This window comes from Alligator sinensis, unplaced genomic scaffold (genome assembly GCF_000455745.1).
Source record: "Alligator sinensis unplaced genomic scaffold, ASM45574v1 scaffold241_1, whole genome shotgun sequence".
NCBI lineage: Eukaryota > Metazoa > Chordata > Crocodylia > Alligatoridae > Alligator > Alligator sinensis.
The window spans coordinates 4,067,747-4,083,296 of NW_005841894.1; the positions used below are offsets into that span (position 1 = coordinate 4,067,747).

General features: G+C 41.7%; 1 protein-coding gene across 4 annotated transcripts in view; it reads right to left on the reverse strand.

The window, feature by feature from the left end:
* Positions 1 to 13,946: 13,946 nt before the first annotated feature.
* Positions 13,947 to 15,550, reverse strand: part of COMMD6 (COMM domain containing 6) — a 13,305-nt gene continuing 11,701 nt past the window's right edge. For 2 of the 4 annotated variants that reach the window (XM_014517168.2, XM_014517169.2), the window contains one exon: positions 13,947 to 14,653. Coding sequence is in view for 2 of the 4 variants with exons in the window: in XM_014517169.2 (XP_014372655.1) it covers positions 14,603 to 14,653 (51 nt within the window). In the remaining 2 variants the exon portion in view is untranslated. The remainder of the gene's footprint in view (positions 14,654 to 15,550) is intronic. The other 2 variants (XR_003092710.1, XM_025197334.1) reach the window with 2 other exon arrangements.

Here is a 15,550-nt window from a genome sequence, read left to right on the forward strand (position 1 = left end):
CTATGTAGAGGGGCAAATTCAGACAAGGTTTTCAATGACCTGAGGAAAAATGTCTAACATTGGAAAGCTTGTCTGAATTTGCCCCCACTACATAGCTGGGCCACCCCCTAAGAAATTCTTGCCTCTTCCTAAGAATGAGCTGCAAAGACAAAACCCAGCAGTTGAGAAAGATCCTATCAGCACCAGTGATTTCTGAACCAGACATAGAGTTGTTTTTTTTTAATTCTGTAGCCTTTCACATTGGATCCTGAGCTTGTTTTTATGGCTATGGATCATTTTAAATTTTAATTTGCCACCACTCTAACATTTTTTTTTTTTTTTTACTAGGAGGACCTGGATAGTGCTTTAATAATTTGTCATCACCCATGTCCATAACAGAGAAATAGTGAGCTTTTTAGTTCTTTTCCTTCTGTACACGTCATATTAAATAGTGACAGCCTTAAGCTCTTGTCGGGTCAGTGATAAGGAAAGATAACTACAATCTTGGCCACTATAGCAAGCGCTTCTGGAGGTGACATCATAAATCTCCACAGGAACGATTCCCCCATGTCAAACTCATGTCATAAGATCCTCCAATGTTGTTTGTGGCTACATGAAATTTTATTTTCACAGATACTTCTTTCTGCGTTTGATAAGAGGGTGAAATTTTGCCTACAGCATAGTGCTTGCTTAATATTGCTGCCCTGACAGAGATTGGGTCCATTGATCTACTGATGAAGGTGAAGAACCAAACTATAACTGAGGGGTTACATCCTCTTTGGTTCAGCACTGAGAGGGACATAAAACACCAGGAATTATACATGTATTATGGAAGCAAGTATCAGATGTGGCATATTTATTTTTTATCTACTGACCCCTTTGATTGCTAGAGTATACAGGAAGAGATGAGATCACTTTTTTAATCGTGTAATTCATATTTTGTTTTGTTGACAGATGCATTTCCATCTCCTGCACTAGAATTTGACACACTGACATGCTACTTGCAGGCACATCCTCTACACTAAGAAAACAGTTTTTTTTTTAGAACATTCTAGTAAATACAAACTATTGCAGTGAAAAAATGCCAGCACAGATGGCATACGTGCCATGTAAAAATCAGGAATCCAGTTTTAACTCAACCAGGTTACCATGTTAAAATCTACACTGCCTTGTCTATACTAGACCGTGCAATTGATTGATTATAACTTGCTACTTGACATGTTCCAGTAACACACCGTGAAGTCTTAGAAATCTTGAGTCTAGACCAGTAGTTCCCAACCCTGGGTCATGACCCAAGTAAGGGTCACAGGGGCAATGCCAGCAGTGCCGCACAGCAAAGGTGAGCCACGCCACGTGCCGAGAACTCCCCTGCCCCTGGGCTGCCACCGCACTCTGCTCCCAGCAGCAGGGCATGGAAATAAAAGGTTGGGAACCACTGGTGTAGACCAAGCCTGGGAGGTTGTGAAAGAAAGTAAGTTCCGTCTCCAGGCTCCTACCGTGGCCAAAGGGCAATGAGAGTTTGGATGCAGAGGTGAGGACTTTAGTCCCTGGAACACCTTAGAAAGTGGTTTAGTGCAGCTAAGAACAGGCTGTCATGTGTGTGCACAAAAGGTTCAGCCTAGTGTCACTGAAATCAGTTGGGAGCATTTCCATTGATTTCAAGAGAAACAAACCCAGGAGGAGGTAAATAGTAGGCAGAAGGCTGAGCCTGAATAGTTGGTAGTGTTGGTCTTGGTCCCCAGTTATACTCCATTACTGAAAAAGACCCTTAGTAAATAAACAGAAGTTTAAAAAACAAACAATCCTAATAAAACTTTGCTTAAATATAAGTTTTAAAGTAGGAATTTCAAGATGTTGTATTGAATTTAATATATTAATCAATGTAGTTTTTTTATGTAAACCATTACACGTTAGCTTTCAATTATCCTGGATTTTTTTTTACTTTATTTATTAAACAAATCCAACTTATTTAATAAGGTCTTCTTGGATAAACCTTCTTCCATTATAGTTTGATTCCGGGACATGTTACCCTGTTACCGCACTTCAACATTCACCTGTTCCTGTACCATACATATGTTTAATTTTAAGTGGGATGAGATACTATCAATACAGGATTTTAAAATATTTTCCTTTAATTATCATGCAGATGGATGTGTGGTGACCACTGTTCCAGATAAGCTTCAATTCTTCATCCTGGAAATTTTCCCTGCTGTACAGTCAATCTCATTTACTTTGTGTTAGTATAGCACCTAGCATAAGTATAGCTCCAAAGAACTACTATAATAAATGAAAAGAAAAAAGCATGGGAAATGGTGGTTCTGATAACAAATTAATCATATTAAAATACAGCTTTGAGGCCAGATGAGGCTTCAGTTCTAAACAGTAACAGATCAGGTCATATCCTTTTGTTGTTCAGTAGAAGAAAACGAACTTCACAGTTGGCAAAGCAGAACTGCAAGTCATTACGGGCTTTTGTTTTTCCCAAAGAACAGCACTTTGTATTTAGGACTGCAAATAAGGTATAATTTTGCCTCTTCTAACAGCAAGCTGCAATTTTAGAACAGAATGGCTCTCTAAAGCAGATGATAAAGAAATGGATGAAGCTGAAATTGTGTGAAACAAGTCTGAGGGCCCTGCCACACATTCAAATTAAAGCCGGATAGAAACCAACTATACAGTTTTTACACATTTTTAAGCACTAACTTTATAGCTGGTTGGCTCCTTCTATAACTAGAAAGTCATTGTTATTGTGTGATACTTACTTTGCACAGGTGGCCAGTCTAGGTTTACTGCACAATTGACCAGTTAATTGCGTAATATATGTAACATGTTTTAGGGACCTTAAGTGCTTGAGTTTGGGGAGAAGGCGAGCTTGGTCTGGCATCGAGGTAATATCCAGAGGTTTCTCTTCTGGCCACCATTGCTGCCCGCTGTGTGATTTAATATTTAATTTGGCTGGCTCGCTTTAAAATGAACTCATCCAGCCCATGTAGCATGGGGCCAGTCCACAGGCTGAACCAGACCCATGAACTGTCCCCAGATCCAGAGTGAGCACCATGTGTGCTTGCATCCTGGAGATTCTATGTGCAGCATAGCACCCTGGAGCAGCTGTGCTGTACACAGTGGACTGTACATCACAGCCCTGCGGCAGGGACTCTGGGTCCATGCTACAGGGGCATCTGGCAAGCCCCGCAGTCGGCCCATGGGTCACTCACTCTAAGACACAGGCAGAACCAGAGGGCAAATAATATGGTTTCATGGATTAAAGCGATATTAGATATGGTTGTTTTGAGCCCTCTAATTAGTTTATTACTAAATCCTTTATAATTATATATGAATCTATATTACCACTAGCATGATTTCTGATCTTTTTTAACTATTTAGATTCTCCAACTTTAATCCAGCTAACAAAGTTTCAGTTTTCAAATCCCATCCTCTCTTTGCTTGTATCTGTAACATCCCGTTGTATCAACTTTCCATTGTAAACTTCTCCTTAGCTGCCCATATCCCTATCCATTTATGCATTATTTTTCCATGTTATCCTTTCATCTCCTAGTCATTTTATCTCATTTCTTTATTACGCGTTTCATAGACATCTGATCCTTTAGTTACATAACTTCATCTTTTTCAATCTTAAATTTTTTCTCTTCCCATCTCTTTTCATCCATCTAAATCTTTCTCTGTATCAGGTTACCCAATTTAGCCCATATCAAACTTTATTCTTTCCTCCACAGCTAAAACAAAACTCCACACCACTCTTTACCCTACCCTGTATTCTACTCACGTCATTTCCCCCTATCATTTAAGACTGTTTGAATACTCCAGGACTTCATGGTATCATTTTCCATTTCTTCGAACAGGATATTGAAGATCACCAGAAACTGATAGAATTCTATTCCTTGGGTCAATGAAGATCAGAAGTAATCTGAGAAGCAAATGCCCCTTGATGTAAAAGAAAATGGCTCTCTGCAGCCCATGCTAAAGAAGCCTTAGAAATAGCTTTGCAAATTTGTCTTCAGCCCTTAGTGAAGAGCAGCTTACGTGTACATCTTCCCAACTGGAGTTACACTATATGGAACAACCATTTAAGATATGAGAGGTAGAGCCCAGGATGAGAATGAGGGCAAAATTGCATCTAATTCCCATTTTTATTGTCAAGGCTTTCTGAATTATAGTGTAAAATACAAGGCACATGATAAAGTAATATTTTAAAATTTGAAGAAAGCATTATTGCTAAAATTTTCTAATTTGGGAGCTGCAGCTATATCAGCATTTAGGCACGTCAGTAAATTGGTCTGATTTTTCAGAGGCATTGCTCATCTACAACTTACAAAGAAGTCAACATATAGGTACTGAGGCCATTTATTTAGATGGTTAAATGGAGTTACAGGCACCTAATTTTAGTCACACAGGTCTGACCATTTTGAGTAATTGGGCAGTACAGTTAAGTCTATATCACATTAGATTTCAAACTAAAATGATGTGACAGGACAAATATAAATCTACATAACTGAACCTGAAGTAGTTATCTTCTATCCCTTTTTGGTGACCTTAAGATTTAAAACTTTTTCTGTTTAATGAAAAAATGTATTCTGATAATAAATAAGAAGGCTCAGAATACTAAATTCTAAATACTAGTTCTTGCATGATACCACATTAGCTATCTCTGTTGCATTAATCTTTCATTGTCACTTAATGAAAATCCAGTCTTATAGGGCATAATGTTCCTGAGCATAGCCAGTTCCTAATAATTTAAATGGGAATTGAGAAAACTCAGCATCTGACAAGATTCGTCTTTAGCCAGTAATGCTTAACCATCATCTTTAAGTGCAAAAAATTGTTAACTGGCCTGAAGATCAGTAGCATAACTAAGAGGGTGTAAGCACAGCACCAGCTCAGTTACACCTCTGTGAAATTTGTTGGTTCATAATCCCATATTTCATGCATAACTTTAATTGTCTTGGCCCTGGTGATTCTGTGATATTTCCATAAAGTAGAATTTATCACACATCTAAAAAAAAGAGCAAAAATCCCTCAAGCACCACGTTTCAGCACTCAGAATGTATTTACATGATATTGTAAATAATTTATATCTTTGCACATATTTATTTTTTCAGCCTCAGTTCACTTTCTAGCAACATTTAAGACCTTGGCTTTTTTTGCTGAATATTACTCATCTTCCAATGTTATTCGGAGAGACAGATAAGCTAGCTTTAGTTATGATAATTCTAGTAGCTAGAACAAACTGTGAGCATTATCAAGGCTTTACATGTGACCTGTGTTGCTGAGGAAAACCAGTGCTTTTCAACAATTTTGACAAGGCAGCATTTTAATTAAGGTGTAGAACATTACTAGAAAAAAATTAAATCAGTCACATTGAAGATTCATATGATGATCGTTATGATTGAAGTTATGAACCCAAACATCTAAATAAGACTTGTAACAGCTCTTCACCAGTCAATACTGAGAAACATTCAATGAACATTTAAATTGCTAGACATGAACCTGATGAGACATGGGTTGCACAAGTAACATTAATCTTGCTTGATAATAAAGGCAGATTATAATTAGATTTGCCTAAAAGAACCATTTCAAGGCAGAACAGGGGAACAGGAATGAATAACATTTATAAACCATTAAAAAATAATCCCTAGCTGAAATCTCATGAAAATCTCAAACTTTGATGGAACCAACCTACTTAACATTTCTATAGTCAGTGTATAATTTTATAATCAATATAAAATAATTTAATTAAGAGTCATCTCTTTCAAATATTCTACCTGTTTTCTTCAAAAAGGCCTTTGACTGAGCACCAGAAATGTTTTCTGCCATTATTTATCCTGCAGTCCTTTGTCAGTAGAGCAGGCCTGAAGCCAAGTGAAGAAAAATAATAGCTCCTGTTTAAAAGCTTCTTACAAAAGACCCCATGAAAGCATAAACCGATTACTTCCTGAAAGCACGAAGCAGATAGGATCTGTTTCTGAAGAAGAGGCTTGAGGGCCATGAGAACAGCCCTTGATTTTTTTTTTCTCTTTTTTGAAAGCTTATCCCCCAAAATGCTAAGCCATCTGTCTGTTAAAGTCTTCAGCCCTTGGCCAAGCTGCCATAACACAGTAATTGTAACCACCGTTTCAGCACTTGGAAGTATACATTATTTAATGCCCCTGTCCTTCACATCCACTCCAGAAGCACAAGTTGAGGAGAAAAAGGAAGGATTAAGCTAGTAGCATTCTTTTGTATTGAATGGAGTCCTTCAGCTACTGAAACCCAAACTTTCCCTTCCAGTGCCTGGATCCCATCTCATTTTGGAACTTTAAAGGATGCTGGAGCTCATCTCCATTCAGCCGGTCATAACTATTGGTGTGCTGAACCATCACCAGATAGGGGAGACACATAGGGTAAAGGAAAGATTGAGAAATTAGGGCATATAGGCTGGAGGAGCTAACAGATTTGGGGCTGGGTATGGAAAGATTATTTTGGAAGGAAGAAAATTTTCCCTGAAAAATGTTACCTATAGAGCTGACTTCACATTCTGGGAAAAATGCAGATGCCCCTTGTTAAAATATCACAGCACATCACTGTCAAAATCTATTTGAAAAATAGAAAATGTAAAATAGAAAATGAAAAATAGAAAATGTATTATTTTCCAGTAAGGTACCATATCTAAGCATTTATAAAATTAGCAGTTGATAAAAATTACCACACAGTGAAATTAAAAATGTCACAGTGTTTTTTCTATCCTTAGATGAGCTATCTATGGTCTCTCCCCTGTATCACATTAGAGGCTGCAACTGTTGATGTAATACTCCTGGAGAAAACCAAGGAAGGAGCACAAAAATAGATTTCTTGGAGTCACGCAGGACCATGCACATCCTTTTCTTCCAAGTTAGCTTAAAAATGAATGAACAATATTTTACATAGCCTTACACCAAGTAGAAGCATGCAACCAACATAATTAGTTCCTTTGCCTGTTTTATAAACTTTACAACCTTAAGTGCGGTGGTAGCATTTAGACTGGAAATGTGGGCTGCTAGAGAAGCATCTTTTGCATTATTTTGGTTCACCTTTTAAATCAAGTAACAAAAAGCTCTCCTGCCCTAAAACATTATAGTCTCTTCTACCAAAACCAATGTTAGAGATCACCTGCAGAATTGTGGGGCTCTGTGTTTCCTAGAGAAGGAGAATTCAGTGACAGTCTGGGTACAGGTTTCCCTCGCTTTATGCGGGTTCTGTATGTGCGAATTTGCTCTTATGCGATGAACCTTTATAGACCAAAAATTATGTAAGGTAAATTCACTCTTATGTGATTGGTGTGGTGGAAGCCCACAATCGGCTGCTTCATGCAGTGCATTGTGGGAATGATGCGCACCAAAATATAGTTTCCTGTGTGGATCTATGTTCCTTGTTCATGGTCTGCAATATGTGTTTCTGTAGTTGCCATCCCCATTATGGTAACATTTACCACCACCCTGTGCTTATGTGTACTGTCTGCTGTTGGTGAGTACCAAAATTGTCTTGTAAAAGTGGTAGAAATGGGTCTGGGGGTCAGTACAGTTGAGGTCTTGGAATGTATCCCTATTTGTTACATTGTAAAGTGGGTTCCCTTTATGTGAATTTGCATTATGTGCCATTTTCCAGGAACACATGTACAACATAAAGTGAGGGAAACCTATATATTTAAAATGGAACTTACTGTATTTGCCCACATACTGTAGTCCTAGAACACACATCATCACAAACAGGTATAGAGACAATTGTCTTTTCCACAAATATAAGCCCAGCCCCCCCACAGCTGCTCAGAAAGCTCTTCTATCCTGAGAAACACTCATCATGAACAGAAATAACCCACCAATTAGCTGATACAATTACTTCACTTTGGGAGAAGTTACCTGCCCTGAATTTCCCAGGACAGTCATGAAATTTAGAGTCATGCGCCAGTGTTCACAAAGAGCCCCTGAAGAAGGACTGTCACTGCCCCTAAAGCTTCTGTACTGCTAGGCACCGTTCTCAAGAATGCAACTAGAATGCTCCTGGTTCTGGACCCAGAAGCAGTATAGCTGAATTCACACAAGGTGTACCCAGGCATAGTAGCTCTGCTTCTCTGAGCTAACCAGGCCACTCACAGTGCTGCAATGCAGCTGTACTACTAGACTCAGAGGGGGAGAAAATTACTAGATTCAGAGGTCGGTGAGGCATTGGGGATCATACCCCATATTTTGCTCCTCTGAAAATGGTTGTTTCACTCAAAGGCTTATGGCATAGCACCACCCTAGTCTTTCAAAGGAGTCTTGATTACATGCTAAGAAAAAAGGTAAAGTTGTAGGGCTGTATGTAACAGTGCCACCTGGTGACTGCTGCCATAACAAGATGATATAAAAGGCAAGGTTTGTGGTTTTTCATAAAACAGACTGTTTTGAAAAGAATGGCACTTACGTCTTCATAAACAGAAGTTGCTGGGCGTACAGTTGAAAGAGCTTGGAGTTTGTCCTGAACAAATCTCCCATATCTGCCTAAGAGAAAGTAAGAGCCACCTTGCAAAAGCTAATAACCAACTGTTCTTGGTAACTAACAGATAACTAACAGAACATGTACTTCATTCCACACTAACTCCCTGGCTACCTGGATTGAAAGCAAACAATTTTACACAGGTAATATTAGAAGTGGTCCAAGAATCTTAGTTCAGGAGGTGATCATGATCAATACTTACACTTCTTAGCCAAAGCCCGTTTGACAATGTACAGTTTCACAGTTACAAGAAGCCCTAGTTTGGACATTCATACTAAGGTTCACATTTTTTTAGGCATCTAGGATAGTGCCCATTTGCTCCAATTCAAAAACATCTTAAGAAAGAAGACCAATCGGGCCTTTTGCATTTTTTATTTCCTCCTGGTAAAGCAATTTATTTCAAAATTAAAGGCAGACAGCTAAGCTTTATTTTGTCTGAATTAAGGCTCCATCCTGCTCCCATAAAAGATAGGGATATTTCTGCCAATGTCTCTCTGTAAACATTATCATATAATTAAAAATGTTGGCTGAAATGATCGTACTTGGAAAATCTTAAGGTCTTTTTAAATAGTCCCAATGTCTATTTTGTACACCATGCAAATACAAGCATATGAATCAGAATACATATCCCTTTTTCCACATAAGATGGAGAGATTTTACCTTCTGAACAAAAACAAAATCAAGTTAAGCAGTCAGCAGCTCCCAATGAAATCAGGGGAATCATTGGGAGCTCCTGGCTGCTTCAATTATTTGAAAATCAGGCCTCTTGCTGTGAAGCCTAAATAAAGATTGAAAAGCATCCATTTCTGAAAAAGCTACAAGATAAATGTGGACTTGGAAAGGAAGGCAGTTTATTAAAACACATGGGCTAGGAGCAGGCATTACACATAAACCGGTTTAAGTGATCAGAAACTGGCTTAAACCTATAACAGAACAGACATTCAGTGCAAATAAACTTGTTTAAAAATGGCTAAAACCAGTCTGAGATAAACCTGGTTGAATGTAGTATCAGACTTAACTGATTTGGCTCAAACCAGTTTATGCATTGTCTGTCCCAGACCCCTTCCCGGTTTAAGTTAAACCAGACTCCTCCAGCATTTGACATGCTTTCTGGGCTGGGCAGGGCTCTCTGCTCCACAGCAGGGTTGACCCCACCCCCCTGCTCTCTAGCTGGAGCAGGGACTGACCCCGGTGGAGACAACGGCAGGTATGGCCCTGTCAAGGCAAAGCGGGCAGAAAGGGGGTTAATTCTTCCCTCCTTCCTCTCCTCCCCCACTGCAGCAGGAGTCTGTCTGTTTGCCAGAGAGCAGTGGGAGAGGGCTGTAGCAGTAGTCGCTGGGGCTGGCAGACCCTAGCTTCAGGGCAGATGGGACAAAGGGAAGAATTAACCTTTCTTCCTGCCACCTTCATCTTAAGGGGGCTATGCTGGGGCTCTGTTTTGTGCTGGGGGTGGGGCTTTTCCCCCTCCTCCCTCCAGGGTAGGGAGGAGGACTCTGCAAGGCTGCCTGACTGCTGAAGGGGGACTCTTCCCCCACTCCCGCAGCAGGGCAGGGGGCTCTGTTCAGTGTTGGCAGGTGAGGGGCTCTTCCTCCTTCTCCCTCCCCTGCTGGGGCTGCCCAGAGGGGAACTCTTCCCTCCACTCCTCCCCCTACCTCCCTCCATGGGGCAGGGAGGGGGGCTCTGTTCAGTGCCAGTGGGGACTCATTCCCCTCCTCCTCCTGCTGCCCTCACTGCGGGGGGGCTCTGTGTGGCACTCCCCAGCCTGGCTCAGCCCGGGAGCAGCTGTGATGGAGCTGTAGCTGCCGGGGGTGACCCTGTTCCTGCAGCCTGGACCGGCCTCGCTCAGCTCTGGCCAAAGCAGCACATGGTCTGGCCAGGCCAGGCCATGGGGGTGGGGCCACCCTTAGCAGCTGAGGCTCAGTGACAGGGACATTGAGCTCCGTCAGCAGGCGCAGCCCAGCCCAACCTGGCTCGTGGCTGGGGGCTGCTAGCTGAGCTGGCTCAGAGGCCAAAGTGGGTGGCTACCAGGCTCTGGACCTGCCAGCTCTTCCACCGGACTGAAGGGATCTCCCCCAGCCCCAAGTGCCATTGCTGGGTGTGGCAGGAGCTGCAGCTGGAGGCAAGGGGAGAAAGCCCTGCCAAGCCAAGCCAGCTTCACTGCCTGCCACGGTGACGCCCCCTCCTATTCCTGTCACTCCTGAAGGCAGCAGGGGGAAACTTCAGCCCTGCAGCTTGCCCTGCATGTGGAGCTCCAGCTGCAGCCCCCAGACTGAAGCCTTCCACCTGGGCACGTTCTGCCTTCCAAGGCTATCCTGGGGCTGCAGCCAAAGCTCCACGTATGGGGCAGAAGCTTCCGCCTGCCCCCCCCCGGTGGCACAGCGGCAGCCACAGACAGGGGAGCAGAACAGCCCCGCACCATGGCCAGCCCACAGCTGATAGTTAGGCTACAGCCCTGGGTGCTCCACAGGGCATAGGGCACAGCAGACTTGGGGTCTACCATCACCTCCAAGCTGGCCCAGGAAGCCTGCCTCCCAGCCAACCCACACCTCTGGGCCAAACACTAGCTGGAAGGGCCCTTCGGCCAGGCAGAGACCAGGGTTATTCCCCCTCTCTCTGGCATCCAGCGAAGGGGACAGGAGGGGGCTCATTCTACTGCTCAGTGGTGGTCAGGTCAGGCAGACCCAACTGCAATCCCCCAGGGGCAGTAGGGGTGGAGGAAAGAATAAACCACTTCCCTGCCCCTCTTCATCAGAAGCCACATTGGCCCGTGACTGCAGCAGCAAGGAAGGGGCACCCAGCAGATCAAGCTCAGGTCCCTGCCCGTGGGACAGGGAGGGGGGAATGAAACCCCACTCTGGCCAGTTCAGCCGACTGGCCCCACCATAGCACAGCTTTTCTGTAGCCGAGGGTCACTCTGCCCCCAGCTCCTGGCCTGAGCAACTGCAGGCATGTGTTCACATGTCTGTGCAGTTACAAACTGATTCAGCCTAGCCAGGTTCCAGGGGTGGGCAATTATTTTGGGCGGAAGGCTGCTTACTGAGTTTTGGCAAGCCATCAAGGGCTACGTGACCAGCAGCCAGGGGCAGATAAATATTAATTTTCTAAATTTTTTAGGGGCTCCAAAGGCCAGATATTATGGTCTGGCGGGCTGCATCTGGCCCACGGGCCACATTTTGCCCACCCCTGGGTTAGGCTAATCTGCAAAGGCTGAACGAATTCAGGCTCCAGCTTTCTGAATGCCTGCCCCTAGCCCTGGGCAGACACAATAAACTAGTTATACAAAGAAAAAAAACACAAACTAAAATACAAAGAATTATTTTCTTTTAAAATATTTATAATGATGGGGAAACATTTTGACAAGCAGGAATCAAAATCTTAAGAAACTGTATTTTGATAAGCAAGTAAGGGAACACAAAAAAACAGAAACACAGACCACACTGGATTACCCAAACTTTTAATAACTTCAATATTGTGAATATCAAGAATTAATTTGATAAATAATATCAGAGGCAAGGTAAAAGCCCAGATTCTACTTAGACAATAGTAATATTGCCTTTTTCTTTCACTATGCCAAATATATTTTTTTCTAGTTTCTACAAGTTTAATTATGAATATTTAAATTACTTTAATATTTAAGGCAGAAATCTCTACATGTGGTAGGAACTGAGACAAACCACAATTGTTTTATTTAAGTGGCTAACTTTGTCTAAAAGTCAAAAAGGTGTTTGCTGAGACTGTTTGTCAAGGCAGACATGCCAATAAGAAAAGCTGAAGAGTTCTTCAAGAACAGTTTCAATACACTGGAGGAGAGGGACATCTCAAATATTTTTGGGACATTTACAGGTTGCCACAACGTGACAATTTCACTTCAGAAACCGTCAGCTCCTCTGACGTGCTCTACTGGGAGGTAACAAACAGGACTGGAAATAGGATTCTTACTCTACCTTAGAGGAACTGCTAGTTTACTATTTCTGGAAGAGGAGGCATTAGTAAGTAAAGCTTCTCTTCTCCAGTTGGGTTCCAATGGCATCATAACCATTTCAGCTATACAAAAAAGCCTGAAGGAACTTCTACAAGCACATTCCAAAACTCTTAAACAAAAATTAAAATGAAATAAAAGATTCCAGTCAACTACTTTTTGTTGTTGTGCTCTACAGAATGAGAGATCTTTCATAAAATGATGATACTCTGTGTCAACCACCTTCCTGAGTAGATAATCATGATACTCTGTGTCAACCACCTTCCTGAGTACAAAAGCTTACAAAAACTTAAGCATCTCAGATTTAGCCTACAAAATGTGAATCGTCCCTGCCCCTCTCTATAGTATGCCCAGGAAGTTAAGAAACCCAAGCTCTGGCAAACTAAGGTAAAGAATATACCAAAGGCCAGACATTCAGATTCCTGCAAGTAGTTCCCTTTTATTTTCAGCTCAAGGACTTTGCACTCAAGCACCTCTACTGACCTCAGCAAAAGCAGTCAGTCTGTTCCTTGGCTATATGACAAAACCCAAGCCACCTTTCAGGATGTCAAACCTAGTACCTTGCGATTCATCTGCAATCCAGTACAATTCTGAGAATAAATGCTAGGACCTCTGCATAATACTCAAAACAGGAAGATCCATTTTTGTCCTACTCTGAATCTGAGTGGTTCAAAGCATGCCCACATGAAGTGTTTTGCAGCCATCTTGTCTTGATGCAAAAGGCAGAGATGATGGAAGCAAAGTCAAAAAGAAAACAGACTCTGCCAGCTGATTCTACATTGAAAGGTACATGTTGGTGTAATTACTCAAATTTCTAAAAGTAGCTCCTAGGATTGACAAAAGTAGTTTAGACAAACTGGGTCAAAAATATGGCTACAACCTCTCACTGTGGAGGCTAAAGATGTTTACACCTGTTTCCCCCACCTTCCCCCCAGTTAGTTTCCCCAACCCATCACCATTGCTTGGGAGTCAATAAACCTAAACTTCAGCCAGCTTCATCCATTCATTCTTCAGCTTGTGCATATTGCCGCACTGCACCAGTGGTGTCCAATACAACAGAACTACCCGCAGCATACTACATGGTATTTAGCAGTGCATTTTATATGGTTTACATTAGGTCTAGTTATATTACTAATCTTCCATATCAGTTCTATTCTGATTGTATGACAACCTAGAGAGCGAGAGCGAACACTGGGTTTATTTTACCCTATCTGAATTTATTCTTGCCCTTGATTAAATTGGCCATTAAGTCAGAATCTTCTTACTGTCTGCTCAGGAAACCCATTCTCTGAAAGTTGCATAATCCTGTGTATTCCTGCTACAAAAACAAAAAAAAAGTGTTGGTCAAATGGTCTGGTAGACTCTTAGCAGTGGCACTTCTGGGTTATGCTCACATTAACATTTTTATTTCCTATCCTGAAACTTCAAAAATCTTGAATTTTCCAGCTCAGAGAATAAAAGTAATGCAAATATCTGATATAAATTTAATGCAGAAATAATATTAATAATTTTATTGATACATTTTCAAAATGTCCTCCAACAGTTAGTGAAAGAGAGCGCAAACCAGCTGTCAACACATTTGGAAGATTAATTAAGTGACAAAATTGTTCTTTAGAGTTAACAATATGCTTGTTGTATTTGATTTTATGTATTCAACATAGCTAACAGCAGAATTGCTAGTATGTGCATGCCAAATGCATCACGACAATTTTAAAACAGAAAATTGTAGACCTGAGGTTTACACTTCTAGCAGTAATCTCCTCTGTGAAGTTAACATTTTCATGGGTGTTTCCACATTGTAGTTATACGCATAGCTTCCGCTGTTGAATTGTAGGAAAAACCTGAGCCATTACATGTCTAGCTGTGCAGAATGATCTTCTGCCAAAATTAAGTTTGCTTTATACAGACCGCATCCCTGCAAGAGCTGGTTCCTGCTAGTTTTTCTCCAAAATGTCTGAAAGTGAAGCAACTTTGAGAGTATTCTTTCTTTAAAGATAGTACCAGGAACTATTATTAGATGAGACCATAAGAATACATACCTCATTTACATATGGACATTTTATTCCTTGTGCAGGATAGAAAGGCTTATTTAGATCAAGTAAAGCATGTTGAAGTCTAAGTATTTAAACAGTATTACGTTCAAACTGTCTCAAGAACAGCTGCCATTTCTTTGAACTGCCTGAAAAAATTCTGGAAAAGGAAAAGTTACTGTTAATTTTAGCTACATAAGAACATGCACTGTAATTTAAATAATCAAGTTAACACTACTTCTTGTCTGAGTTTTTTTGTTTTTTACTCATAATCACCCACAGTTCTTTGCAATAATCATTCTTTTCCAGCATGTTTTGTACTAGTCAGCCTTTTGTTACTGTCACTATTAACGCTGCAAGGCCTCATACCTTATTTGTGTAGGTTTGTCAGGAAAAGAAAAGGTTTTGAAAAATTGGAAAATGTGCTTTAAGACTATAACTTTTTGGTGGGTGCAGTACATGAAAGTATTTCAAGCTAGGAGTAGAAACACTTTGGACATCTAGTATGCAGAGTCCATTTCTTAAAGTAGTTAAACCATACAATGATACATTACATGGTTTCCAGAATATACTGAGAACGTACATATTCTAACACAGGGGTGGGCAAAGTCTGACCCGCCAGGCCATTCTATCCAGCCTGTGGGGCTCCTAAAATGTTTAGAAAATATTGATCTGCTCCTGGCTGCCTGTCAAAGATGACAGGAGGCAGGGACAGTAGGACCCAGGGGGAACAGTCAGCAGGACGCAGGCAGCCCAGCCCCATCCCACCCCTAGCCATTTCCCTGCCTTCCTGCCCTGCTCCGGCACCATGTGGCTAATGGCTGTATGGCGGAAGCACAGGGCTCACGCTGGGGGGTGTGTGTGTGTGTGTGTGTGTGTGTGTGTGTGTGTGTGTGTGTGTGTGGGGCGCTAGTCCTACACCCCGCTACCTTACACATGTACCCACGTGTTTCACTCTTACACATGCGCCCCACCCCTCGCATTGCCATACATGCAGACCCCTACCGCCTCTCATACCCCAGCCACCCTCCCGCACACACAGCGCCCACCCCCCAAC